The sequence below is a fragment of the Diadema antillarum genome, unplaced genomic scaffold (genome assembly GCF_040938485.1).
Source record: "Diadema antillarum isolate AM-2024a unplaced genomic scaffold, OU_Dant_1.0 seq00000086_RagTag, whole genome shotgun sequence".
Lineage (NCBI taxonomy): Eukaryota > Metazoa > Echinodermata > Echinoidea > Diadematoida > Diadematidae > Diadema > Diadema antillarum.
This window is the reverse complement of record NW_027271178.1, coordinates 665,943-693,093: the sequence shown is the minus strand read 5'-3', so window position 1 is coordinate 693,093 and position 27,151 is coordinate 665,943. Positions and strand designations below refer to the sequence as shown.

Genomic DNA, 27,151 nt, shown 5'->3' with positions numbered 1-27,151 from the left:
TATATATATATATATATGTGTGTGTGTGTGTGTGTGTGTGTGTGTGTGTGTGTGTGTATGTATATGAAGAGTTTGTTCGCAAAAACCGATAAGTCCATATTTGCCAAATTGAGATATTTGCGATTAAAGGTCAAGAAAAATTAAGAGAATAATAAGAAAATTTTTGCTTCCTTTGACCATAACTTCAAAAATGTACCTTTATATGTAGTGACCAATATATCATTTAAAAGGTTTTTGTACTTTATGACAGAGACTGTACTGCAAAATCTTCAAGAATAGACATCAGTTTTTGCGAACAAACTCTTCATATATATGTATGTTATTATAGTAAACATATTATTGTGCTTTCAGATTTTGATTAAAGAGCAAAAACAGAAACAAAAAAAACCCAAAAAACCTTATCTTTGCTAATGATTGCATGTGAGTAAGCAACAACCCCTAGCGTCATATTGTACTAACATCCATTGATAGAGGGGGAGATAGGTAGAGGGGGAGGGAGAGAAATAGCGAGATGGGAATACCTTGTGATGAGAAGCCAATCCTGACTGCACGTCTTAAAAGTTCGAAAGCCAAGAAGGATGCCGCGGACTACTACAAAGTGTAAAGAGCAAATGTAAAGTGTAAATGCATAGAGATCTGTAGAGTTGACTACCACACCGTCTTTTGGTGACAAGATCTGATGCATCTCAAGCTGACTCGAATACTGTAACCCTTATGGTACAACGGAAATGTGTCTGAAACCCAAAGCATCCAAGTAGTTTGTAGTGTTGTCTCTGCTGATAATAATAGTATAATACAATACATTTAGTAGGCGTTTAATGCAGATGTTTCTGTTGCATGACATAATATCGACTCCTGTTGGGTTACGAGTAAATGAAGAAGTGGAAGAAGTGAGTCTAAGCCTCTGAATTTTGAGAAATGACAAAATTAAGAGTTATATCGCAATACGAGCTAACTGCATTCATATCAATTTGAGATATTTGCGATTTAAGCTGCTAAAAAGACAATAAAAGTAAAAATTATATGTTTTTAATCATGACTTCGAGAATATTTTTGTTATGTTATATAATGATGAGGTTTCCCTGGAAAAGTTTTATTTCGCTCTGTCTAATGATGGACTCTAAAATGTTTGAAATGACGCTTGATTAGCCCATCTGGCGATGGAGCAATCTTCAAATGTGAATAAAATTAAGAACACGATAAAAGACGAATCTTGACAGCTGCAACGCTGACTCTTCACGAAATTGTGTGTGCGTGCGTGTGTGTGTGTGTGTGTGTTCGTCTGAACTGTGGTGTGTTTAGTCCAGGCGCCTTGGCAGATTCCATTGTGCGGCGAAACCGCGACGCCGCCGTTCGTCGGCGCTTTGAGCGGTCATTGAAAAAAGCCCGTTGATGCTAAAGGGGTACTCAAGCGTATTCTCATTTTGGCCCGATCTACTGCTTTTCTTTCAAAACGCCGCGTGGGTCTTTTCAAATCATTGAATGAATAACAATTGAAACTCCATGTTCAAATTCATGAAAAACGCCACGCTGTCAAAAGTGTGACAAACAGCATTTTTTAGCACGACGCCCTCTCGTGGCGGTGTTTGTGACGATAACACTACAGTAAAATTATTGAAACATTTCGTTTACAAACCTTGTAGGTACTATCAGAAAGGTTGTTACCTGACTCGTGTGGCTGATTTTACCTCCCTAAGTTCACACAATAAATGTATATTCAAACGTTAAGAAAGACAGAACTAAGTCATTATAGTTTCTCCGCCATGCTGCTTTGCTTTAATAAGCTTTGATTCTATTCATTTTTAAAGCTCAATGATGATTATACTTTTGTATCTAAAGTTGAACCCTGTTACGGTAAATTCTTTTAGACAAATTCCTGCACTGACATTAAAGGGTGTGTACAGTTCTGGTCAAGGCGAGGATTTAGCTTTTAACTTTTTGCGAGATATTCAGAAACCACTCTATGAGATGTCAAAAAGCATGCAATTCTAAGGGGTATCAAAAGTTTATTTGATGAAAATCGGTTTTGAAGTGGCTGAGATATCAAAAAACAAGGTGAAACAAAGAGATATTCGTAATAAAGTTGTGGCCTGTCGCCTTTTATTATCATTACTTTTTTGGATATCTCAGCCATTTGAAAACCAATTTTCATCGAATAAACGTTGAAAACTTCTTAAAATTACATGCTCTTTCATATTTCATAAGAGATTTCTCATTATCTCACTTAAGAATGTTCAAAACATGAATCCCCACCTCAACCAGTACTGTTACAGTACAGTCCCTTTAATTGATTGGGAAATGAATTTGTTTTTGCCCCTGTGCATTTGGTTTTCCTCGTTAGGTGCGCCATTCTTTTATATAAAACAAATAATTCACAATCTTGCTTCGCGAAATGGCGGAACTCCGGATGAACTCATTTTTGCTCTCGCAACGATTTGAAACCAATAAGTCGAACCATTCCAAAGTGAACCCATGATGATGCATGGCTATAGTACATTGTAATTTGGTACTGATCCTGACGCGAACCCACATCAAACACGGTGATACAAAACAGGGAAACAAAAAGAAACACACTTGGTCATAGCCACGTATACAGTTGTGGTATTGAGGAACAAGCATAAACACCACTACACGAACACATGCACACACACACCTTCACGCGCGCGCGCGCACACACACACACACACACACACACTCACACACATTACAAACACACACACTTAAACTTAAAGATCAGCATACCGTCCTGTTAGATTAATACATGTGATTGTACTCACCATTACAAAAAAAAAAGAAGAAAAAAAAAGATACTTGCCCTCGCATCGGCTCACCCTCAATGGCCATGGACACGCGACATCGATCATGATGAAAAGAAGAAAGGCGAGCAAAATGTAGCAGTCACATTGATATACTCCCTGAACCCCATAAGTAATACCTATCGAATAGGGCCCATATCGAAAGCAAAGCTAAGAAGACTATTTTCATTCTGCACCAGCTTTGAGAGGTTGTGGCCGGTCTGAAATATTAGACTCTACATAGATGGGTGTACGAAATGGGTTCGTAAAATGATCATCTTGATATTTTTTCACGATTATTATTCTTGTTGTTTAATGCTTGCTGTGAAGTTCGATTTGCTGCTGTTATTTGGCTAACAGATAAGTTTTTCAGCTAAGAGGAATAATGTCAAGGTTAGGCAATTGCGTTCAAAAGGGCATATGTGGTGTTTCAGCGTATCGTCTCCGCCACATGATTTCTTGTCGGGTTCTATGTGATTTTTTAAATAGTTTTTCATCATTTTCATCAGACTGTAATGGAGAATTCGTTTTTATCTCCATCCTACAATACAAGCCCGGAGCAAAATACTAGTACAGCGATGTCTGTCATTTACTACATTTTTGTTTGCGTTCCGAAAACTTGATTCCTGCGCAACCGTTGTGGTTATTTCTGAATCTAGTAATCAGGGCCGGGCTAAGTACAGCCAATCCGTAATTTTCTAATCAAATACTTATACAAGATGGAAAAATGAAGCAGTAAGTATCATTCATGACACCCAAAGAAAGACGTAGTATACACCAGCGATTTATTAAAGAATCATGTAACCGGTATACGCTTTCTTAATACACTTAAAGTTATCTAGGAAAGCGAAACTCAACTTACTGGACATGATTCAGCTATCATACGACAAATCAACATTCAAATGGTGCGCAGGAGTTAATCAGCATGCATGCTGATACTCAATAATCTCGCAAGTGACACTTTCAGTTTTCAATATCCAAATTAATATTTTTCCATGACTTCTTTTTTATCTGTTTGTCCTCCCCGGTTTTTTTTTCTTTTCTTTTCTTTCAGATATTTTGTTGGTTTTGTATGTCTCTTGAACTACAATGGGTCTGGAATGTAAAAGCTTTCTTTCTCGCTCTCTCTCTAGCCATTTATTATCTTGTCTTACTATCTGTCCACCTATCATGTAAACATTCGTTAAAATCTATACAAACACGTTAAAGAAAACGGCACCCATTCTAGTTTTCATATACCCAAAGTTTTATGTTTAGTTTAATGTGTCGCTGTGTGTTCGCTTGTACTTTTGCATCATGTGGCTTCTCTGAGTCTTATCACTATGTAGTATCATTAGTTTTTCTTTAATCATTTCTTTCTTCTTTTTTTTTCAATCAGCCCTGTTGTTTCGTCTAAATAGCAATCCCTGCTCCATAGTTCCCTGGCACATCCAATTTCATATAGGGGCCTATAATCAAAGGATGCTTGCATTTAAATCATAGGTCCTATCCTATTTCGTATTAAAGATTATAGTCGCCATCACTACTACTGTAATTTGACCATTAAGTTTATTTTTATATCGGGATTGTTTTATACATGAGATCATAGCTAAGTGTTTCACCTATATTTGTATATTGTAATGTCTGTATGGTGGTATTCTCTCTTGTGTAAGCCTATGTTATTTTCTCTACACACTGTAATTGAATTTGAAACATACCAAGCACACACATACAAATCCATATCTCTAAATTCCTCATGTATCCACTCAATATAGAACATAATGTAATTCACATTCCAATGTAGTCACTTTGCCTGCGTATTAGTTATTCATCACTATGTGTGAAGCATTGGGTATAAACATTAACAAACAAAGAAACAAGCAAACAAAAACAAACAAACAAACAAACAAACAACTTTTAATCTTATGACTACAAACTTCTTTGTTGTTCTTATTTTCCTATCCAGCCGCGGTGCCGAAGAAGGCACGACGGCGAAGACAACGGGCACGCCGTTCGGCGTTGTCGTGATCGTCGCCACGCTCGTACTCGTCATCGTTGGGATGATTCTCGGCATCGCTCTCTACATCTACTACACAGGTTGGTGTCTTTTCAATAAAACACCAACAACAACATTGTTTCTACTACTACTAATTATAATAACAATAATAGTAGTAATAATCATAATAAAATGTAATAATAATAATAATGGTAGTAGTAATAATAATAATGATAATAATGATAATAATAATAATAACAACAACAACGACAACAACAACAAAAAATGCCACCCTGAAACACCGCAAAAAAATAGAAGTGTACAACCAATTCATCGACCTTATTAAGCACGCATGGTTTACATGACCAATGTAAATTCACGTTCTATTCTGGAACAAAATGGCGACCGGTCTATCAAGTCCATCCCAATTATTTCGTTTAAGTTTATCCTGATCTAAGTTCAAACGGGAAAAAAAAATGATAGGAGAAGAAGAAACAAAGGAAAGCACTTTTTATGCCTCTTTTGGTTATCAAACGGCCTATGACATGTATAAATTCTGATTTTTTTTTCCTCTCTGTGTTTTAGTGCATTTGCTTCTCTATGTCAAAACTTGTACTATCTGTATACATGGGTACCTGCTTTTGCGTATGAGGACAAGGTTCTAACACACAACGTGCCGTTAATACAGATAATCAATTTGACAAGAGCAGATTTCTCCTCATTCTATTCTGCTAAGATGATTAAATGAAGAGCTACCTGCGATGACCTTTATCCTTTGTTAATCTTGTTATTATAGTTATTATCCAGATGTTGGAAAAGAAAAACGTGACCAAATACACTCAATATCGTAGGTTGCGTCTTCAATTGATAAATGTACGTGATGCATGTATGTGTGTTTGTATGTGTTGGAGCTGTTATGAAATTGATCGAGATGCCCCTCGCTCAAGGCATAATGGTAGATGAGGAATAATAGTAGACCTGAATAAACTATATAACCAATCTAAGGTAGTTTAATACGTTTTTGTTTTTGTTTTTGGTTTGGTTTAGTTTGTTCTTTTTGAGGTTGCCCTCCAGGTTCTCGACGTCGGCCATGTCTTCTCTTAAACTCGACCTCTTTTTCCTCCAAGACCTCTTCTTCCTCTTCCTCCTTCTTCTTCTTCTGCTACGTCATTTTTTTTTTTATGTCGGGATAATGGATTGTACAGAATATCTTCGTCCAATAAATATCATCGGTATGCGATGAAATTTGAATGCCTCAGCCCGTGGATTTTGTTGTTGTTGTTGTTGTTGTTGTTGTTGTTGCTTTTTGTTCAATTTTGTTCCGTTTAATCATGGTTGATTAGATGGGATTTTGTTAAGTTTTGTTGGTTTAGTTAGTAAGTTAAAGAGGTTTGGGATTTAGGTTTTCCATTATCGCTGTTCCCGCGCTAGGTCGACCTAGCACAATTTTGGGCGGAAACTATTTTTCCATTTTTGACGCTGTACAGATTTTATCTGGTTGAATGAGTACAAAAACCAGGTCGAGATTATAATTCCAAAGCTATGCAGCGGCTATCATTCGACATTTTTTTCAGGTAGTTTACAAAATGATATGATTGAACTTCGTGATCTGAATTACAATATACGTACCAAGGTGAATATCAAAATACGAAGTAAAAAGAGAATCAGAGCTGTTTTAATTTATACAGTGTTTGCTCTATTAATAGCATCTAGCCAAACGAGGTGATTCGCTCTTTCCTATACAACTATCGCCTCTTAAAAGGACAAAAGAAAATGAGTATAGAAAGAGATCGAGGACGATTCTGTCAACTCCCGAATATCGTCCATTCAGTTGTGAAAGGTCAACTCTTTTAAAGCCCATTGAAAGCTGGAGTTGGGGTGACGGGGAGGGGTGGCTTGGTATGTAAGCCTACATGTTCACGGAGTGCTTCAAAGCCATGGCTGTAAAAAAAAAAAATAAAAGCCAAACAAAATGAATCCTCTTGAGGGGAAAAAGGGGGAGGGATTGAATTCTCTCATTTGATGTCCCTGGAACACAAAGCGAACCAACTTTCCGAAGATCTTCTTCAACAAGAACAGAGTTTGTTTATTTGTTTGTTTTGCGCGCGGGCATGGAATATACAGTTCGATCTTCAGAGCTGAAATCAACTGATGCAACTATTTCACTGTTTTCACTCCCCTCTGAAAACTAAACAACACGTAAATAAACATGGAGTGTAACATATCTAAAGCCCAAACTTATCAAAAAGCGATATTACTCTTTATGCAATGTGTCATTAATCTGACTGAAATCTGCAACATTGCCGAACACGGTAAAACATAAAGTTCAAGCTACATTTCTTTCAAGAATCAACTTAAAGTTTTCACAGCGTGTGTGGATTCATCGAATGCCATATCACACCGTCCTTTGACTTTAAATTCGAACAATTATTTCCTGAAATTCTAAATTAGTGCAAAACAGATACGGAGACAAATGGCAAATGCTATAAGAAATAATAGCGGTATGTCGTAATACACACACATTCAGTTGTTGCCAATTTACTTTTATTCGCACCTAATTCGTCAAGACATATCTAAATACGTTATATGTATGCTCTATAAGATGATTAAAAACATATCCCACATCTATATATGGCATGTATTTGCGGGATTTTGATAATGAAGGCGTCTATAATGTCACGTGAAATACAATTTAGTTAACATCATTTCATGGCTGTCGTCATTGAACTTTTGAATGGTGGCTGGAAATATCATAATAAATCTAGTCAGAATCTCTTTCGAGTATCAGCAAACAGAAATATGATTGATGTTTGAGAACTAACCATTTCTCCTGAATACACTATATAATCCTCATACACTGTCCCTGACAACAGATTTCGATTCTTCATTTTTCATCTATTCCATAGCGCCTGCAACGACGTCTGACGTAACAACAATTCCAAACGGTGAGTGAAAATTCAAAAATGTTGTAAAATGATGTGATAACTTATCATCCTATTTTCCCAGACTTGACCTATCTGTATGTTCTTGTGTTATGACGTATATATAGGCCTATATAATTGTGTGGAAATCTGTCCGCATGTAAATACTGACTCCTCAGATGGTCTTGCTGTTCCAAGTCGTAAATATCTATATATCAATATGATAATATGTCATAATCATTTATTGTTACATGCTGTGTAATAAACTAAATTCAAAAGCCTTCACGCAGCCAGATATCAAGTGTGCTTTTGCCACAAAATTCTGTTTCGTAAATATCACAGTTTGTCCAGTATTTCCGGAGGCTAATTCGATAATGGAACAAATCTGGAATGTACAAAACAGAATTTCCATTGTTTGAACAAATAAAAGAGATGAAGAAAAGGATCCAAACATTTAGGAACGAATCGGAAACTTAGCTCTCTTGTGCATAGGAATATCCGTACCGTATACACTTCTAATACGCCTGTAATAAACAGCCGAGCAAATCTGTCACGAACAATTACCTTTCAACAGAACTGCAGAAAGAGCGGAGATAGCGAACTATAGTTGTAAGGTTGTTGTTGTTGCTACTCGGGCCGAAAGGTTATTGAGGTCTGCACGGGGGGAATCTTGTGTGATAGCCGTATACATACAATTTTCTTTTCAAAATTGTCTATATTTTGCATCCCTTGAAGTTTGTGATTGTGAAGGTGCAAGGTGGGTGTTTGCTGAATAGGAGCTTTGTTGCCCTGCCTAAAGGGCCTCAGAAAAAAATCTTAGGCAAAAGATTCAAGGGTTGTCTGTTAGGTACCTGGGTGAACAAGGGACACATAGAATTTTCATAGTCTGTTTGACCTGGCCGAAGGGGGGGGGGGGGTGGTTGGGGAATTGATGGAATGCAATAGGTGTGACAGCGTCAAAACCCATAGAACTTTCTGACGGGTAACTATCATACAATAGTCCTGTGGACCTATCTAGACTCAAAGGAGTAATGCGCGCTTCGCGCAGTACGATGTTCGCAATACCCACGCAACAATGTTAAGAACAACATCAAGAGTGATATTAATCAATCAATAGCTTTAAGGTAGTTGAAACAACAACGACAAAAGTGCGACTGTGTCGAATTTTCGAGATTCCCAGAGGCAACATCTTCCTTTCACTTTTATTTTTTATGCCAATGTAGCATGTTAAATAATGGTCTTATTTGAACTTTGATTAAGTAAAACATCTAGATGAAATACAGTAAACATTAGACGCATGAAAAACTATCAACCACGCGAACACAAACGACGGATGTCAGAGAGCTGTATCAATATTAAATGAAGATGTACTTTTAGTTTCTGTTTCTTATTTGTGTTTTTGTATTTGTGTGTTTTTCTTCTTGATTTTGTTTGTTTGTTTCTTTTATTTACTTATTTTTGTTGGGGGGTATTTCTTGACTCTTTGTTGATGAGACACTCGAATGGATAAACCTGAAAGTGTACAGATGGGATTGGCGCTATGATGGGTAGGCCCTAATGGTAATGAAGGGGTAACGAAACAATCGTCACAAGCACACGCAAAACACATCTATACGCACTTACATAAACAAACATACGCAACAAGAATAACTTAACATTAAGGGAAAAAACAAGAAGTCAAACTGAACTGTAAAGACGTAGTTGTTGCGAGATAATTATGCTCTCTGGCGCAACAGTGTTTATCTCTCTTTTAGTATCTAATTTTATTTCTTTAGCAACTGTGTTGTCCCAGCATTCTTTATAAAACATTCAATAATGATGTAAACCAGTTTCTTTTTATTTGTCTAGTTTTAGTGTGGATGGGGTATTTTTGTTCATCAAGATACAGACAAATAGACCTGAAATCATGGTAAAAAAGTTTGACTTGTATCCAGCGGAGTTAGCAGGCACTTTCAATTTGACTACTGGAGCTTTACTTGAAAAAATTGTAGATGCCAGATCATAAGAATAGATCATCCGTTATGAATTAGCCAAATAACATGTTTGCAAAGGAGTTCTGATCAGAATGAACAGACTGACAAAGATATCTACCCAGCGTGGGTTAATCTACCTTTTTGTTAAGGGAGTAATGCCGAAATTCCTCCGTGTTTATAGATGAAAATGATGGAAAGTGATAATGATTCCGGATCATATATATCTCTCTATCTATATATATATATATCTCAGTTGATTTTTTTGCCCTGTTTTCCCCTTCGAACAACGTAATATTATCCTGATGCAGAAATACCTTGTGCTAAGTACTGTAATCATCGTAATTACTTACTTAATGGCTTGCACTTATAAAGTATACTAGTATAATGTAAAGTAATACAATACAATACAATACTTAATACAATAAAGTAATACAACATTTGTATCTTTATCATACCACAGCCCCTGCCGGCACGACGGCCCCATCACGTAAGTGTTCTAATTGCTCTTACTATCTGTCTATCTCTCCATCAATCTACCTATTTATCCTCTGTCCACCCCTCTGTCTATCTTAATTCATACAGAATCTATGAATGAATTAAACCATAATTGAAGTATTATGATTATGTACCAGGATCAAAATATTGTAAAAAGTTATATATAGGATACATGATATCATATATGAAAGTTATGCGTTGCTGTAATAGATATGACAAAAAGAGTCAAAATACACCATAGGAGTAAAACTTTTTGGCTCCTCAGGTGTTTGTGTTGACTTTCGTCAATATACCATGGACCTAATATACATGGACATTCATCGTATCGTTAATTAATTCATGCACCCATACATCTCAAAAGCGCCACAAAGACATTTTTTGCGTGCTTCACTGCTTTGATCCCATGATCGTCACCGCCAGCAAGCCGGGAGAAGAACAAGACGGAGATTCGAGAAATCTAAAACTATATGGGCAGAAGAAAATAACTCGCAAAAATCAAGTAAAGTGAATGTGCAGTAGTGGTGTATGTAAGGAAATCATACCTCAAACAATTTCGCTTGGGGGAAGCAGGCAGTTTTTAAAAGAAAGCTAACATTTTGGCAGAATGACTGTCATTTGTGATCTCAATATTTCACTTTTCTCCAGCTTATTCCAGAGCAAAAAGGGACGGTAATGGTAGAGAACAGATATATCTTGCCATTAGGAAAGGTCCTATGCGTGTGCGAAAATGTGCGAATCAGCAATTACCCATCTTTTTTACATAAAATTTGTAATGATCTCAGCTTTGCTGCTCCTCATCATCTGTATTCATTCAAAGACATTTCCGTGTGAAAAAAGGCACACCAGCGAAACAAGATTGAAATGAGGGAAAAGATTCTTTTGTTAGTGACGATACATGATCACACAATTGTTAATGTCCAGACACCTGAATGTACTCATTAAGATGCACATAATCAGGTGTCGGCGACGATCATTACATCAAAGAAAGACTGCAATGAACAGTCCATGTATATTATGTCCATGAATATACATACACTATTATGTTAAGCATATAATCATATAGTACATATTTTTGCAAAAGCAGTAAAAAAGTTAGGGTCCTTCAATTCATAAGTCAAAACGGCAACGCCACTTTACACCGATTCTCGTCGTTGCTTATGCATTCACCCAAGACCAACAATATGACCATTAATTCTTTGCTTGCCACATCAAATACCTTTCCATGTGTTTCCATGTGAAATATGTGTACATTTGACTCGTTGACACAGTAAGGGTTAATGGTTGTTCGGACATGTTGATTCACGGACTACGACTCTTTGTACATCACACCACTTTGATGGAAATCGCACTGAACTGAAAAGCGGCTTAGATACAACTGCCTTAGGGTATTCGGCGCGGTCTTCTTTGTGGTGGATTTTTATTCAAACGACCGGAACCCAAAAGGAAATAAAAGTATATAATGTTAGAATCCTTAGAGCTATCAACACTGCCTGTGCTTGCAATGACATTGTGAGTTCACTACTTAACTATTCCATAGTGATTTGGGGCTACGGACTAATATCTACATATTTACCTCCACTGCAAAAGACACATCAAAACGACAGCAATTGCGCTGTAAACGGCGTGAAATTTGGAGGAATACCAAAATACCATCATCCCAACGGTTGTCGAGTCATTACTTTTGTTTGTTTGTTTGTTTGTTTGTTTGGGGCAGTGTTTTATCCAAGATCAAAATCGTATGTGAACCGTAGAGTATATTTTGTGTCAACCATCAGTCATCCAGGGGGCAAGACAGGTTTACCAGACATAGGTTGTTGTAAAAGGTTGTTTGGTATCAACGTGTTCAAGAGACCCTCCTGAACAACTTCTTAGGTGGATTACCTTGACAATAAGCTTCTGGAAAAAAAAAATGGCGGCCATTTTTTTCAAAATGGCCGCCATGTTTAACTAATATTTACATTTTTTTTCAAATAACTTTGAAGGCTTACCTTTTATCAGGATGTGTGGTATCTAAAGAGAATTAAATTTACTACAGAATGATACCTCACTTGACAGATTTGGTAATAGTTTACATAAAAATTTAGGCAAAAGCATAATTTTTTATTGCAATTTTTACCCAAAATTTGAATTCTGCAAAATTGAAATTTTCATTTTTCAAAAAATGTCCTTTCTAGAGAATCAAAACTTTGTGGAAAACAGTCCATACATATGGGCGGTATTCTGTGAAAATTACAGGTTCATTGCATTTCTCATAAAAAGAATTATAATTATATTGTAAGCGCTTTGAGGCGATAGATTTTAGATGAATATATTATTTTGGTGGTGGACTTAAATGGATGTTGATAGGAATTTGCAATTTAGTTTCTGATATTTCAATTATTTCCCATCAATATTTCAGAGTGCACATTGCCCGTCGAAGCTGGGATAGGTGAGTGTAAAATGTTGTAGTTATAGAAATAAGTAATATACTTGAACAATTAGTGACTTTATATGCCTCGTATCATAAACATAATTATTGTAACGAAGACCTTTATTGATTTGGATAATGAGATGTATACTTATATACAAATTGTAAAAATTGTGTTCTAAGTCATTGAGTGTTCCATACCAGACACTATTTGAAAAAATGATAACATTGCAAGTCTATTGTAATTGTGTGTGTGTTTGAGTGTGTGTGTGTGTGTGTGTGTTGGTATTTATCTTCATACAGCGCAAATGAGATTAGGATAGTTAGGTCTGTAATAGCAATGTCTTTCAGAAGAATTATATGACTTCGTATTTTAAAAGATTTGAGAACTTGATGATGTTGTGCATGGGAACCAATTGTGTAGAAACTAAAGTAGAAAAGAAGATGAAAGAATCTCCCTCGTAGAAACTGTTGTCGACCACCGTACGGAAGAAAGTCAAGATATTAATTCATAAAATTGCACAAAATTCTATCAGGAAAATTCATGTTTATCTCGATGTGACAGGAATATGATTGTCAAAAGATATATCTATTTTGTTCCTATTTCTTCCAAAGAGCGTATCTACCTCGGTACCGGGGAGACACGCATTGTGACGTCACCGTGTTTTCCCTCCGAGGACGACTCACCCGTGGGAAACACTTTCGTGGTGATCGCACCAGAAGGGTACAGGGTCAAAGTTCACTTCGACGAGTTCCGGTTCGACGACATTTGTACGTGCAGACCATTTTCAAATCTCACACATTGTTGAAAATAAAAGAGAGAAATGGGTGAGGGGAAGGAGTGTGCTATGTCGGTTTGAATTTACTTTAGTTTTGAGTAGCTTGATTTCTAGAAAGAAAACAAAAACAAAAGCTTTTCCTTACGTAATGACCTAAGAGGATAATCAACTTCAAACTTCAGCACTCAAGAATCGTCTTCAAGACTCAAAATGCGTTACGAAATGTGGAACATTGTCTAGTTAGATATGGCATACGTGGGATACGTTATAAGAAGTTATACAAAAAGAAGAAAAAGAAGAAGAAGAAGAAGAAGTTATAGAATCACTTCGAGAACACCATAAGGCATCAGAATATTCGATGTAGACTGACCCTGTCTTCTTGATGGGACGTATGAAAGGTGCAATGTCCAATCAGTGTTATACCTGATCATTTCGTCGACGAAATGACTGGTTTCGTAACGAAATCGACCGTGCAACACTTGGCGCCCCATAGAACTTATCATCGAATTTAGCTTATCCTTGAGTTAGCTTATCGTCGAAGTTAAGGACCACCGTTTGAACGTAACTAAGGATAATAATTACCTAATGGTTACCAAAAATGTCCAGAATGGAATAAACAGATTGTTATTGTCATTGTTATTGTGATCGGCTGCAGATTTCGCTAATCGCCTGCTCATCGGCAATGGAGACACCCCGCGAGCGGTGGCTACCGTCATATCCTCATTCCAGGGCTGGGACTTACCACCAGACTTGGTGTCGCGAGACCACGGCATGTGGCTCGAAATGTTCTCCACTTATGTTGTGGTCAACGGCGCCTTCAACGCAACGTTTACGGCCGTGACAGACGAAGGTGAACCGAAAATTGCCTAACACGCCTACTTCTACGTCTAGCCCTCTGGTTGTCCCGTTTGTAGGACTCCAATTTACCGTTTTGAAGTTCTCCAACATAATCAATAACAATTGTACATCTGTAAAATGACTAACAATGGGGGTTCAGGTGTGTGATTCTTCAGTTTGTCTCCCTCTGCAAATCAAATTGATTAAGATTGCAACTGCTGATGTGTAAGTTAGCAAACATGTCGAAAAATGGAGGGGTTATTTGTTTTATAATAAATCTTCTCTCAGAGGCTGATATCGGATGCATGGGAACGGACAGGCAGTGCCGGTACGCTCAGAAGTGCTTCACCGAGCAGCAACAGTGCGATGGCGATTACGAATGTCCCAGCGGAACGGACGAAATCGGCTGTCGTAAGTAGGCCAAGGAAACAAACGAAGACTGGAAGAAGCTAACAAATAAACAAGCAAACACCAAAGTAACATTAAATTTCATACTCAGTCGTTAGTGTGTTTGTCTATCTCTGTCGGAGGAAGTCAAGTACGAATCGTGTATTTACATTGGCATTTCACTGGTGTGATCTAATACATGTAGACAAGATCGCTTCGGACACTTGTATCACAAAACATCTTAGGACTGGTGAAATTTAAACAAAGCTACTAGACAAGAATGCAATCGTTTAGGTTTAATTAAAAGTGCATCCACAGTCGTATGCATAATTATTCTAACTTGTTTTGTGCCATAGCAGTAGGGTCCTGGAGAATGAAGGGTATAATTTGAGGTTATAGGTAATGAGCAGCAACATCCGTTGGAAAAGGCGGATCTTATTTGCCATTTGTGTAATCACGTTGACGCAGCCGCCGCTTTGACAACAGATTTCCAGCAAACCCACAAGAGTTTAAGAATGGATTTGGCTGCCCAATTTCCAGTTGCAAATGGAAATATTACTTTATTAAAGCCCTCAAACATTAGGCGTAGAAAAATTATGATAATATATACATATTTTCTTTTACCACGTTCTTATTAAATCGTTCTTTTCAGCCTGCTTGGGGCAGAATGACTTTAAATGTGACGACGGGAAGTGTATCAGTCGAATTGCAGCGTGCAACGAATACCCGTCTTGCGACGATGATCAGTCCAACTGCAGTAAGTGGTAGAGAAAAAAAAATGGAATGGAACTACTCAGTAATAAGGATTTTATTTTTTCCTAAAGCGGGAGGAAGTGGGGTGTATCTGAGCATGTATGGTGTAGTTCTCTCATCAGACCTTTTAGTATTCTTTTCTTTCTTACTCCAGTTTTGTTTGTTTGTTTGTCTGCCTCTAATTTGACTGGATCAATTTCCCTCCATACGGGACAAATTACATTTGGTATGCGATGTGTGTGTGTGTGTGTGTGTGTGTGTGTGTAAATAATCGAAAATTAATTAATAATTCTAGTATTAATACCTATAAATTCCAATTTACAATTAAAATTGAATTTGTGGAATAAGCTAGGTAATGACAGAAACAATATTTTCAAATTATAGACACTGGATGTAGAGTGACCTAACTATTTTTTTCCCTTTGGTTCGAGTGATCACGTTGGTGGAGTAATAAGCTATTTGGTAATCACCAAGTCCCACTAATTATTCATCAGATGACTTACTTTATTTGTCCGTTATTGCTTTACCAGCCTTTGCATGTCCCGCAGGCTTCAATATCTCGTCCAGGTTTGTGTGTGACGGCAAGAACGACTGTGGAGACTATTCCGATGAGATGCAGGATTGTCGTAAGTCTTCTTCGCTATTTTTTTTTTGAAGGTTGCATGAGATGAACTTAAACTCTGAACAGACCACTGTATGCTCCTTATGGAACATACCCATGACATCATTATCATGGACTGGTTAACACACGCCAGCATTGTTACCGTAAACTTTGATTTGTCGTATGATTATTATAATGCTTGTCGGTTTTTATAGAGAAGGAACAGACACCACTTGCGTCTTTTTTGCATGCCTTCTTCACAGCGTGCGACGGTGAGCAGCAATATCTGTGCGATAACGGGCAATGCATCTTCTTGTATAACAAGTGTGACGCTTTCCAACACTGTAGCGACGGTTCAGATGAGGTCGACTGTGGTAAGTATATTTGTATATGTGTGTATGTAACAGAGTCTGTTAGTGTGCATGTGTAAAAAATATATGCGTCTTTTCGATATCATACTCTTGCTCTGATTCGTTTCTTCTCCCCTGCTTTTCCCTTTCTTAACCATAGTTTCTTTCTTCACCGTTATGCCTTTTCTGATCTATTCCGATCATCATATACTTTTCTACACCTTGTTTTTAAATTTCATTTATTCATACACTTGTGTTCATCAACATCATCATCATCAACTTTTTGTCGTTCCTTTTTCACCTCCTTCTTCATCTCATTTCCCCGCCTCTTCTTTCTTTTTCTTTTATCTTTTCTTGCTTTCAATTCATCTCCTCTCACTCATTCCCGTCCTCCTCCTGATCTCCATCTCTCTGTTTATTTCATATGTTAAGTGATAACTTTTGTTACCCCTGTCTCCTATCCAAACAGTATGCCAGAGCTGGCAGTTCGAGTGCGCCACTGGTTCGGCCTGCATCCCGTTCTGGGATCGGTGTGACGGCAATGACACGTGCGCGGACGGCAGCGATGAGCTGAATTGCGAAGGTGAGTCAGCCCTTTCATAAACGATCACTGCAAAAAGTCCGGTGTTAAATATGAAACACCGAGCTGGTGTTAAATTTCCGGTGCTCATTCATGGTGTTATTTCAAAATATGAAATTGTTTTTTTTGATAGTTTCTTAGTTACTGAATTTCTTGTTAATTCTGAACCTCAACAAGACGATGATGAATTTTCCGATAAAGTACTTTGAAAAAATAAAAGTACTTTGAAAAAATGTGTAAACACATTTACACCACAGTAACACCAGTTGGTGTGGTCTCCTATTGAAGCTGGACGGGTGTTATACCATTGAAATTAACACCACCAATATCAAATCAACATCAAATCAACACCATGCGGTGTCATTAATGAATTAACTCTAGCGCAGTGTCAAAAATATCACCAGCCACAGTGTCAAATTAACACCATGAAGTGCCAGGTGAACACTTTTTAACACCGTCACAATACATTTTCTACACCTGTGGGTGTGGTCCTCTATTGAAGCTTGATAGGTGTTAGATTTAACACCCATGGTGTTAAATCTAACACCGATGTTTTTATAGTGATGGTTCGGGAATCCCGCAATGGTAAGGGAATCTTGTCAGAAAAACTCCTCAACAGTGACCCGGGATTCATGCTATATGATATAAGGAAACTCCGTCACGGGACGAGAAGCTCACCATGCCCTCGTAACTCCGCCATGGTAAGAGGCCTGGGGTAAGGGAAACCAGCCATATTCCGGAATTCCGTCATATAGTGACGGTACGCACTATACCTTGGACTCGGGACACTACAATATTCCGGGAACCTCGTTATGGCCGGGAATGCCGTCATGGTATGGTTACCACAACACCGTCGGGAAAACCAGCTTTCTGTTAATCCCATTGTGGTCAGGGAATCCTTCTATGGTCCGAGATCCCCTCCGGTTGCTTCATATACGCTTTAGGACGGGCATTGTTTTAGTGCCTGATAATTTATATCTTGACATAAACTTTTCCATTTTGTTTTTCTGTTACACTTATTTTTACTTTTCTCTGAATTGAATCAGTTGTCATCAACACAGCATTGTGAAGCAATAATAGCCATGTTTTGCTAAAAATGTTGAATTTCTCCAATCAGAGCTACATGGACTTTGTTGCGCGTGCTTGAGCACAGTCTCCTAATACAGGTAGAAGACAGACTCAGCTCTGAAATAGCATCATATTTCTATCATCTAAGATTTATCAATGAATATGTTGGATCAGATTTTGTAAAGAAAAAAACAACACACCGAGCAAATATATGCGACTTTTGCGATTGATGTTATCATACAAACAGAGGGCTTTTCCCTCTGTAATCCTCTTGCTCAAACGTTCGGTTTCCCTTGGCACATTAACGAATATGAAGCTAGCAGAAATATACTTTAAAGCTGAGATTCCATACAAATATGACAATTTGTTCCATTCCCCCTCCTCAAAAACAGACACGTGTCCCGGAAACTTCTTCTCATGTCCAAACAAGCTCTGCGTTCCCGCCTCGTACCGGTGCGACGGAGCTATCGACTGTTACAACGGGGAGGACGAGGAGAATTGTCGTAAGTCGTTTTTGTGTTCGATGTCTCATATGAGGATATTACGAACCAGGCGATGTCAACGAGCTATGGTCAGCGGCATCATATCTACAATCATGAACACACTTTGTGCACTCGTTTCTCCATCAACGACATATAAAAATTATGTAATGTCAAAGCTCTCTCAGCGACCACCTGTCTATGGCGGTCATCTGCTGTATACGACCAATTAAAAACAATTCCCTCCAAGAAAAAAAAGCATGTTAAAGAACCTATCTATAACGGCCGCCTGTCTATAATGGTCACTCTTTTTATCTCCTTGGGTGGTTGCTATAGACAGGTTTGACTGTATCAGGTTTGTAGTAGTTTCTGCTACAATCTCTTAGTGCTATTATACAACGTACCATCTACGGGGAATCTGTTGAAAGTACACCAAATGGGCATCAGGAACATCATTGGTTTTGTATTGTTTAATGCCAGAAAGTCAAGGAACAAATTGAGTGATGGACAAGCTGATAGATAAATTAAAACTAGTAAATATGAAAAAAAATATTATACAGTGACACGATACTTATATGATGGTTATGATGATATGATTATCATATATCATTTGTTAAAAATCAAATAAGTTCATTATAGTGATTTGGTTGAGCAAGGCTTAACATCATCTTACTTCGCAGCCACACCGGAACCGTGTGCAGAAGGGGAGTTCGCGTGTGTGGACGGTCAGTGTCTGAGATCGTCACTCAGGTGTGATGGTGTTGAACAGTGTACGAACGGCGAAGATGAGGAGCCAGAACTGTGCGGGACAGGTAAACTTGTAATCACTTGCACCAGCTGTTACTATATCGCAACTCAAGCAGTGTTTACTTCATCAAATTCAGAACCCAAACAACATAATATTATATTCCCAATTTCTGTGTTAAGGTTAATCCTTATAGGAAATTCCTTTATGACTGACTTCTTGCGGTAGGTATACTTCGGCGTGTCAACCCTGCTGATTTTGTGTGTTTGTTTCTTTTACGTCAAGATTCGCTGTGTGTTTACATCATCATACTATTTTCTTGTTATTTTTTGTGTGTGGCATGGCTTGCACTGCTGAATGTCATTTATCATCTGACATTGTATAATAGTTGTACACATTATGGTGTTTTTCGAGGCAAAATAAACGAAAATAATCAGCGATGCGAATGCCCGAACAGCGAATAATTCGAGTTGATGCCTTGCACACACTTAATTGATGCGATTGGTGGATAATTATTTATTGTGAAGATGAAAGAATTAAGATACTTCAATTATTAAGGTATTTACACTTTATTCAGGCCAAAATGTGCATAATGCAGCACAAGCATCGATATCTGAATGCAATCATATACCGAATGTAATTTTGAAATGTTTACCTTAATTATACTTGATAAGGGTTTCTTTAATCATAGAATCTTTAATCATCTTTAACCATTAAGTTCAACTCTTCTTGCTTTGTTTTAAGTTTAATTTGCATATGATTACATATAATTTTAGTGCCTTTTTATTTCACTCCTGAAATGATGGTGAATAAACTGACTTGAATTTAATTTAACAAGCATCAGCTGGTATTTTGTGCTTATGTAATTCCACTCCAAGAACCCGTTGACTGCTTTGAGTGCCAGGACGGCGACTGTATTCCAACCGACTGGGTGTGCGATGGATACACCGACTGCATCGATAATGATGACGAACAGGGCTGCCCGGATACCGGAGGTGAGAAACATCTCTTGTATCGTAGCAACGGTTGTTGCCATGTGAACAGACTCATGCATATACATTTTAGTTGCATGCTCTTTCAAATTCCTTCCCATCGGTGTTTTTCCTTCCACTTCTAGTAAGACCTTGGTCGTGTCGCATAGTTTTCCCCTCCTTTCTTTCTTTCCTTTCTTTTATGCATCATTGCAGCTGGCTGGTATATCACATATAGGAATTGCAATTGATTCATGTTCTCCATTTTTTCAAATCTTTCCCCGTGTCTATGGAAGCCGGAATGTTTAAATCCTAATAGTACTTAAGTATTCACGTCATTATCACTCCCATGTCTAAATTGCTATTAGAGCAACTGCTATAGTGTGCAGCATGTGGTTACTTGTTCTCATTTTATCACACACATAAATGCATGTGAGAAGAATCTTCTGAGCCCCGAGTAAGAGTCATTCTCTTTTGTTTATCCTTACTTTGGTCTTAATTGTACCCGTGCTCCTCATCCTGTTCCCCTTACTAGGCTTTTGTTGGGACCTACACTCAACAAGCTTTGCTTTTTAGTAGGTTCCATCGTATTTCTCTTCGCATCCTTTACTTTGATTGAAAATGACACATCGACCGTGATGTATTACTTTTGTATTCCTATTTCTTCATGTATATATCCAAGCTGGACATTCTGTATTATATTTTGTTATATACCATGTATTTTCCATCGAGAAATACGAAAAAAATAAATTGAAATTGAAATTTGTATCTCTCTCTCTCCGCAACCTTTTCTTCCCTGCTGGAAAGAACACAGTGTCCCACAGTGTGAAACATAATGATACACAGTGTGAACACAGTGTCAACACAGTGTAAAATCTCTTCTCACTGTTAGATTCGAGCGTTTTAACACTGCGAACACATCACGATTCATCAATTCAAAGTGAATTGTCAATTTACAGTGTGAAATAGAATACATGTTTTACTTTGTAACACTCTGTGAAAAAAATAAACCACAGTGTGAAATCATTATCACACTGTTAAAGTTGTGAACACACTGTGGAACCCTGCGTTCTTTCCGGCAGGGTTTCTCCCTCTCTTCCTCTATCTTGGCATTTCTCCCTCTCTCCTCATTGTTTTTCGACAAGTACAGCAAGCAAGATAAACAAGAAACACTTCAATCACTTCATCTTTCTTCTTCTTCTTCTTTTCAGAGCCCGAATGTGAAGAAGGATACTCCCCGTGCCCGAATCGGAGCTGCATCGGGAATGAATTCCTCTGCAACGGGATTACCGATTGTCCCGGTGGATCAGACGAGACGTCCAATTGCACCAATGTCCCAGGTACTTTGCGTTTACAATTAACTTAAAGTTTTTTTCCTCATTCAGTGTAGACATGGTTTGAAAGAAAGGAACAAATTGAAAGATTCCGAAGAAGAAGTTGCACGGAATATTGTGATTTGAAGAAAAAGGCGTTGAGAGATAGATAAAGAGACGGACGATCTCATAACCCACCTGCGCATGCATGGACGCGCACAGACGCACGTGGATAATCAAAGTTTGATTTGAATTGAATTGAATTGAATTGAAATGAATTGAATTGAAATGAATTGAATTGTAATTGAATTGAATTGAATTGAATTGAACTACATTGAATTGAATTAGATTGGACTGAATTGGATCGAATTGAATTGAATTGAATTGAATTGAATTGATATAAATGCATGTGTGATTGGAACGTTGTGAAAAGCAGACAGAGAGAGAGAGGGAGAGAGAGACAGTGGGGGGGGGGGGGGGGGGGGGGGGGGGGGGGGAGGAGAGGGAGAGAGAAAGGGGAACAGAAAAGAGAAGAAAAATAAAAGAGTCATTTTTTGAAGCATAATCTTGCGACGTAAAAGAAGTGCTTGTTTTATCAAAAAGCGTCAAAATAATGATATCCTGTTCTATGACAGATCGTTGCAGTGTTATGTCTGAGGGTGACTACTTTGTTTGTGATGGGAAGGAAGATTGCCCCGGTGGAGCCGATGAACAAAACTGTGGTATGTTCACCTGTCCTGTCTAAGTTTTACCTGTCCTTAAGGACACTGGATATTTTCTCTTTTGTCTCTACTATCAGCGCCTTTCCTAATATTGGTCAGCAGGTGTGTATGGACTTTTCCTCCTTTTGGGACCTCGTTACAATTCACTTACACTAGTTATTACAGCATATAATCAATACTTATTATTTTTGTTATATCACTAGATGTCATCATTGTCATAATAATAATTTTTATTGCTGCTATTAGTGATATCATGATGTTGATGATGATGATGATAAGGGTGGTGATGATGTCTGTGTTCACGACTAAATTGGTGTTAAATATCTTATTTTAGCCTGCGGGACCCGCCCGATTGCTATGTCCCGAATCTTTGGAGGACGTCCGTCGACGAAGGGATATTGGCCGTGGCAGATCTTGCTCTCTGGTACGTTTACAGATTAAGCGCATTCCTCTCTTCGTGTTTTTCTCTTTTCCAAGAGTTATTTTCATCACTGATATTATGGAAAGGATGGCATCATTTCATAACGCCTCCATGCTTTATGATGAAACACAGTAAGGTGTTATAATTTACTCGCTGATTTTCATCATCTTCATCATCTAAAGATCACTGCTTTCGCACAATTTAGTTTTTTATGACATCTTTCTTCGATATTGAATGTTGATAGGAAAATATAAGATCCTGTACGTACTTACAACGTCCACCAAACCAGTAAGATTGATGAGGCTTTTTAGCTATTTCTTCCTAATCGCAGTGTATTCGTATATGAAGATAAGAACAAACATAACCCATGTCTGTGAACAATATGCATACGCTTGTGTATGATAGCGAGGATAGATCATATTTGTTATACAATGTAATTATCAATTATCAATTATCACAAAGATATTTTGACAGAATGCCAAGATGGCCGAAAGTAATAGAGCACCTGTCTACTGTATTCTTCCTCCAATTATATGTGATGCGGCCACCAAAGAGGTGTAAGGTACTAGACAACTTACATTTCATGCCCTTTATACAGCGTATATGATGATGATATGTAATATATGCCATGTATACTATTCATGTCGTCTGTCCTCAACAACTCTTATATATGATTATGATGAAATTGATGACTTTTACTGTCGATATACGCGAAGTAAGGAAGATTGCTGTTTTGATGTTTTGTTTTGTTTTTTTCTTGTCCATTTACCAGGCTACAATCATTCCGGTGAGGCGCCGATCTGTGGCGGAACACTTCTTAACCGTAGATGGGTGCTTACGGCCGGGCACTGTCTGTGAGTAAAACATACTACCTATACATTTGGATTCAATGATAACAGATAAATCAGTGGTTAAAAAATGTGCCGCCCTCTCTCGACGGGAACTCGTCGACCACTTGTGATGTTACCGATTACTGAACTTGACTCAGTGGCTATCTACGGTAGATACACAGAAATACTAAAATAATTTCAAATATCTTGACTTCTCAGGTAAGAGAACAAATTCTCTCGAAAACATTTAATTGATAACACTAGTGAATGCTGTTACGAGAAGGAGGTCACGGTTTTTATTGATCTATATACAGTATAATGACGGTGTCGTCTTGCTGGCTTATAGTGTGCTGTGTTAGGATGTTATCCCTGTCGCTAAAGATGTTCAGAAGCCACACACCGCAATCTTCTCCCACTGAAATTAATACAATATTGTCGAGACAGAAAAGAGAATGTAGCTTATTCTCTACAAAGTTCGCATTAAGATTGGCCTATAGATAGGTTCAATAGCCATCATAATCCTTGCACGGCTGTATGCAGCCACCAGCTGTCTGAAGCACCTCTTCAATTCCCTCTTCCGTTTCCTTGTTCAGCTTTTAGGCATTCTCTTTTTCCCTTCTTTTGTTCTACTCTTTCCATCCACTCTGTCAAGTCGTGTCATGTTGCCGTTGTGTTTCTCCTGTTTTGTTCCGTAAGTTAAATCATGCCAGCTGTGCTAGGTATTTGCAAATAAGTATTTCATAAGATTTCCTTTGAGTGGTTCACAATATACAAGCTTGCTTTTTAGTGGACCTCTCAATTCTTTTTTATTCTCAACTGAAACATAAATTTGCATTTTTTGCCAGTATACATGCATAATATATATCTTTGTTTTTTATCATTTATCCTTTGCAAAGTCGAATGTATATGCTTATGGTATAATTCTTGATTTATTCTGTGTTATGTTTTTTTGAAAAAAATAAATGAAAATAAACGAATTGAATTGAATTGAATTGAAAAATGTTATCACTGGCGCTCAATGTGGTGAGAAGCCACAAGCCGCCATGTTCTCCCATTAAAATCAACATTACATTGTCGAGACAGAAAGAAGAATACAATCTATTCCCCCACAATGTTCGCGTTAAGATGGGCTACAGATAGGTTCAAGCAGGCCACCGTTGACATGAAAAATTAAAGTCAGCAAATGAAAATCCCGTGAGTATTTGAAAATCTTATAACCATTTCACATCATGCATCGTTACATGTGCAGACCACCCCATTCGATTCGAAATCGTTACATCATCGCCGGCATCGTCGATCTCGACGCGAATGACACGTCGACATGGCAGAGCCGATTAGTCTACGACGTCATCTGGCATCCGATGTTCAACATCAATATCGAAAAGTACGTCGAACACGACCTCGCCCTGGTCCTCGTCGATAAGCCATTCGACTTCAACGACTACGTCCAACCGGCTTGCCTTCCCGACACCGATTTCCGGGTCGAACCCGGAACGTATGTGACTACCACAGGGTGGGGACAGACAAAAGGGGGTATGTGCAAAATTTATTTACATTTTCAAGATCATCACAATACGAAGAAAACCATGACGTGCCACTGATATGTTACGTACTTGAAACCAGGGACTATAATGTGAGCTTTTAATATAGAACAACGGGAGATATGAAGAGCAAAATGAGCTGAGCGACATACTTAAACCTCTCAAAGTAAGTCCATCATCAGAAAGAGCAAGATGAAATATTTCCAGGGAAACCTCACTTGTGACATAACAATGAATATTCTAGAAGTTATGATTAAGAATATCCAGTATTTTCTTAATATTTTCTTTGTGTTTTAGCAGCTTTTATCACAAATACCTCAACTTAACAAGAATTGAGTTAGCTCGTTTTTGCAATAAAACTCTTCATGCGTTCATGGCATGATTAAATACTTATACAGCAATTTGAAGGGGGTAAGCAGTTATACCATAACGGGGGTTGCGGAAAAAGAATACCCATGACTTCCAGTGCTTGTGTAATCAATTTCCAGACCGAAAGAGTATTATCGAAAGTACGTAATCGTGAACCAATACTTGTCCTCATGTATTGAAAGAGTTGCGCCAGCATTTAAAAATCAAATAGCAGTCTTTGTCGGTGATATAGCAGTTTGTCACAATACCCCCATTCCACAGGGATTTTCTCTCATCGGTCATTCATCGGAAGCAAAGTTTATCGCTTCCGACCACCCACCGAAGTGTATCTTATGTATCTAATGTAAATCATTTTCATACGACTGAGTCTAAATGTTGCTACCATTATCACATACCTTACGTACAGATGTAAATATTTTGTGTTTAGATAGTCATGCTGTGTTTAGGACTCTGTATAATTTTGTTAGAAATGGAAAAATAAATGACATGAAATAAAATGAGATGGAATGAAATGGAATGGAATGGAATGAAATGAAATGAAATGAAATGGAATGGAATGGAATGGAATGGAATGAAATGAAATGAAATGGAATGGAATGGAATGGAATGAGATGAGATGAGACGAGATGAGATGAATCGAAATGAAATGAAATAGATAGATAGATAGATAGATCTTCGTTTATTTCATCAAAAGGACATACATAGCAGCCCAGAAGCTGAATTGCGTGTTCTTGATGTATGATTTTGTTAGAAATGGAAATATAAATGATATGAAATAAAATGAAATGGAATGAAATGAAATGAAATGGAATGGATTGGAATGCAATGGAATGGAATGAGATGAGATAAGACGAGATGAGATGAAGTGAAATGAAATGAAATGAAATGAAATGAAATGAAGTGAAATGAAATGAAATGAAATGAAATGAAATGAAATGAAGTGAAATGAAATGAAATGAAATGAAATGAAGTGAAATGAAATGAAATGAAATGAAATGAAATGAAATCTTTGACGTAGGTCGACGAAGCAGACGACTCCAGGAGGGGCGGGTGCCCGTGTGGCCAGCAGACTTGTGCGACATGTACCACTTCATCAACCTTGAACAGGCCAAACGCTCCGTCTGTGTCGGCTACGAGCAAGGTGTCATCGGGCCCTGCTTCGTAAGTATTCACAGCTATAAGGACATACGTATTCTACGCTATAATATGATTGACAACATTACTCTCCAAATGAAAAAGAAGGACAAAAATATATGCAAGTGATATAATAATGACTGCATTTACATAGTTTCAAACATCCTTTTATAATTGTGGAGTACACACCCGCTAATTACTGATGGACAAAATAATAATGATGATGATAATAATGATAATGATAATAATAATGATAATAATGATAATACTACGTAATGATAATAATAATAATGATAATGATAATATTAATATTAATTTTAATAATACTACTACATTTATACAACGCAAAATAAGCACATGCTTTTCTATGCGTTGTAAACATTTAAAATACAAAATAATGGTAATATTTGCTATTCAAGTCGCCAATGAACTAAGTGTTGTGATGGTCTGATTGTGTACGACGTATGCCCCTACGCAGGATACTGTGATTACCATGAGATGATTATCAGTATAATTATTTGCTCCCTTCGCTTTTACCAGGGCGACTCGGGCGGTCCTCTGTCTGTTGAGAGGAATGACACGTGGTACAGCATTGGGATCGTTTCCTCGGGAATCGCCTGTGGCGCCCCATACACACCAACCCTATTCACTAACGTCGCGTACTACAGCGAGTGGATAAGCAACATCATCAACCTTGAATATTAA

At 37.7% G+C, this 27,151-nt stretch overlaps 1 protein-coding gene across 1 annotated transcript; it reads left to right on the top strand.

The window, feature by feature from the left end:
* Positions 1–511: 511 nt before the first annotated feature.
* LOC139726510 (uncharacterized) lies at positions 512–27,151 on the top strand. The gene is made up of 19 exons (XM_071637467.1): positions 512–600; positions 4,741–4,871; positions 13,182–13,337; positions 14,001–14,195; positions 14,471–14,593; positions 15,222–15,326; positions 15,853–15,948; positions 16,187–16,297; positions 16,743–16,856; positions 18,314–18,424; positions 19,081–19,212; positions 20,024–20,140; positions 21,328–21,456; positions 22,065–22,151; positions 22,486–22,575; positions 23,345–23,426; positions 24,652–24,935; positions 26,331–26,473; positions 26,987–27,151. The coding sequence occupies exons 1-19, from the start codon at positions 512–514 to the stop codon at positions 27,149–27,151; spliced, it is 2,460 nt and encodes an 819-aa protein (XP_071493568.1).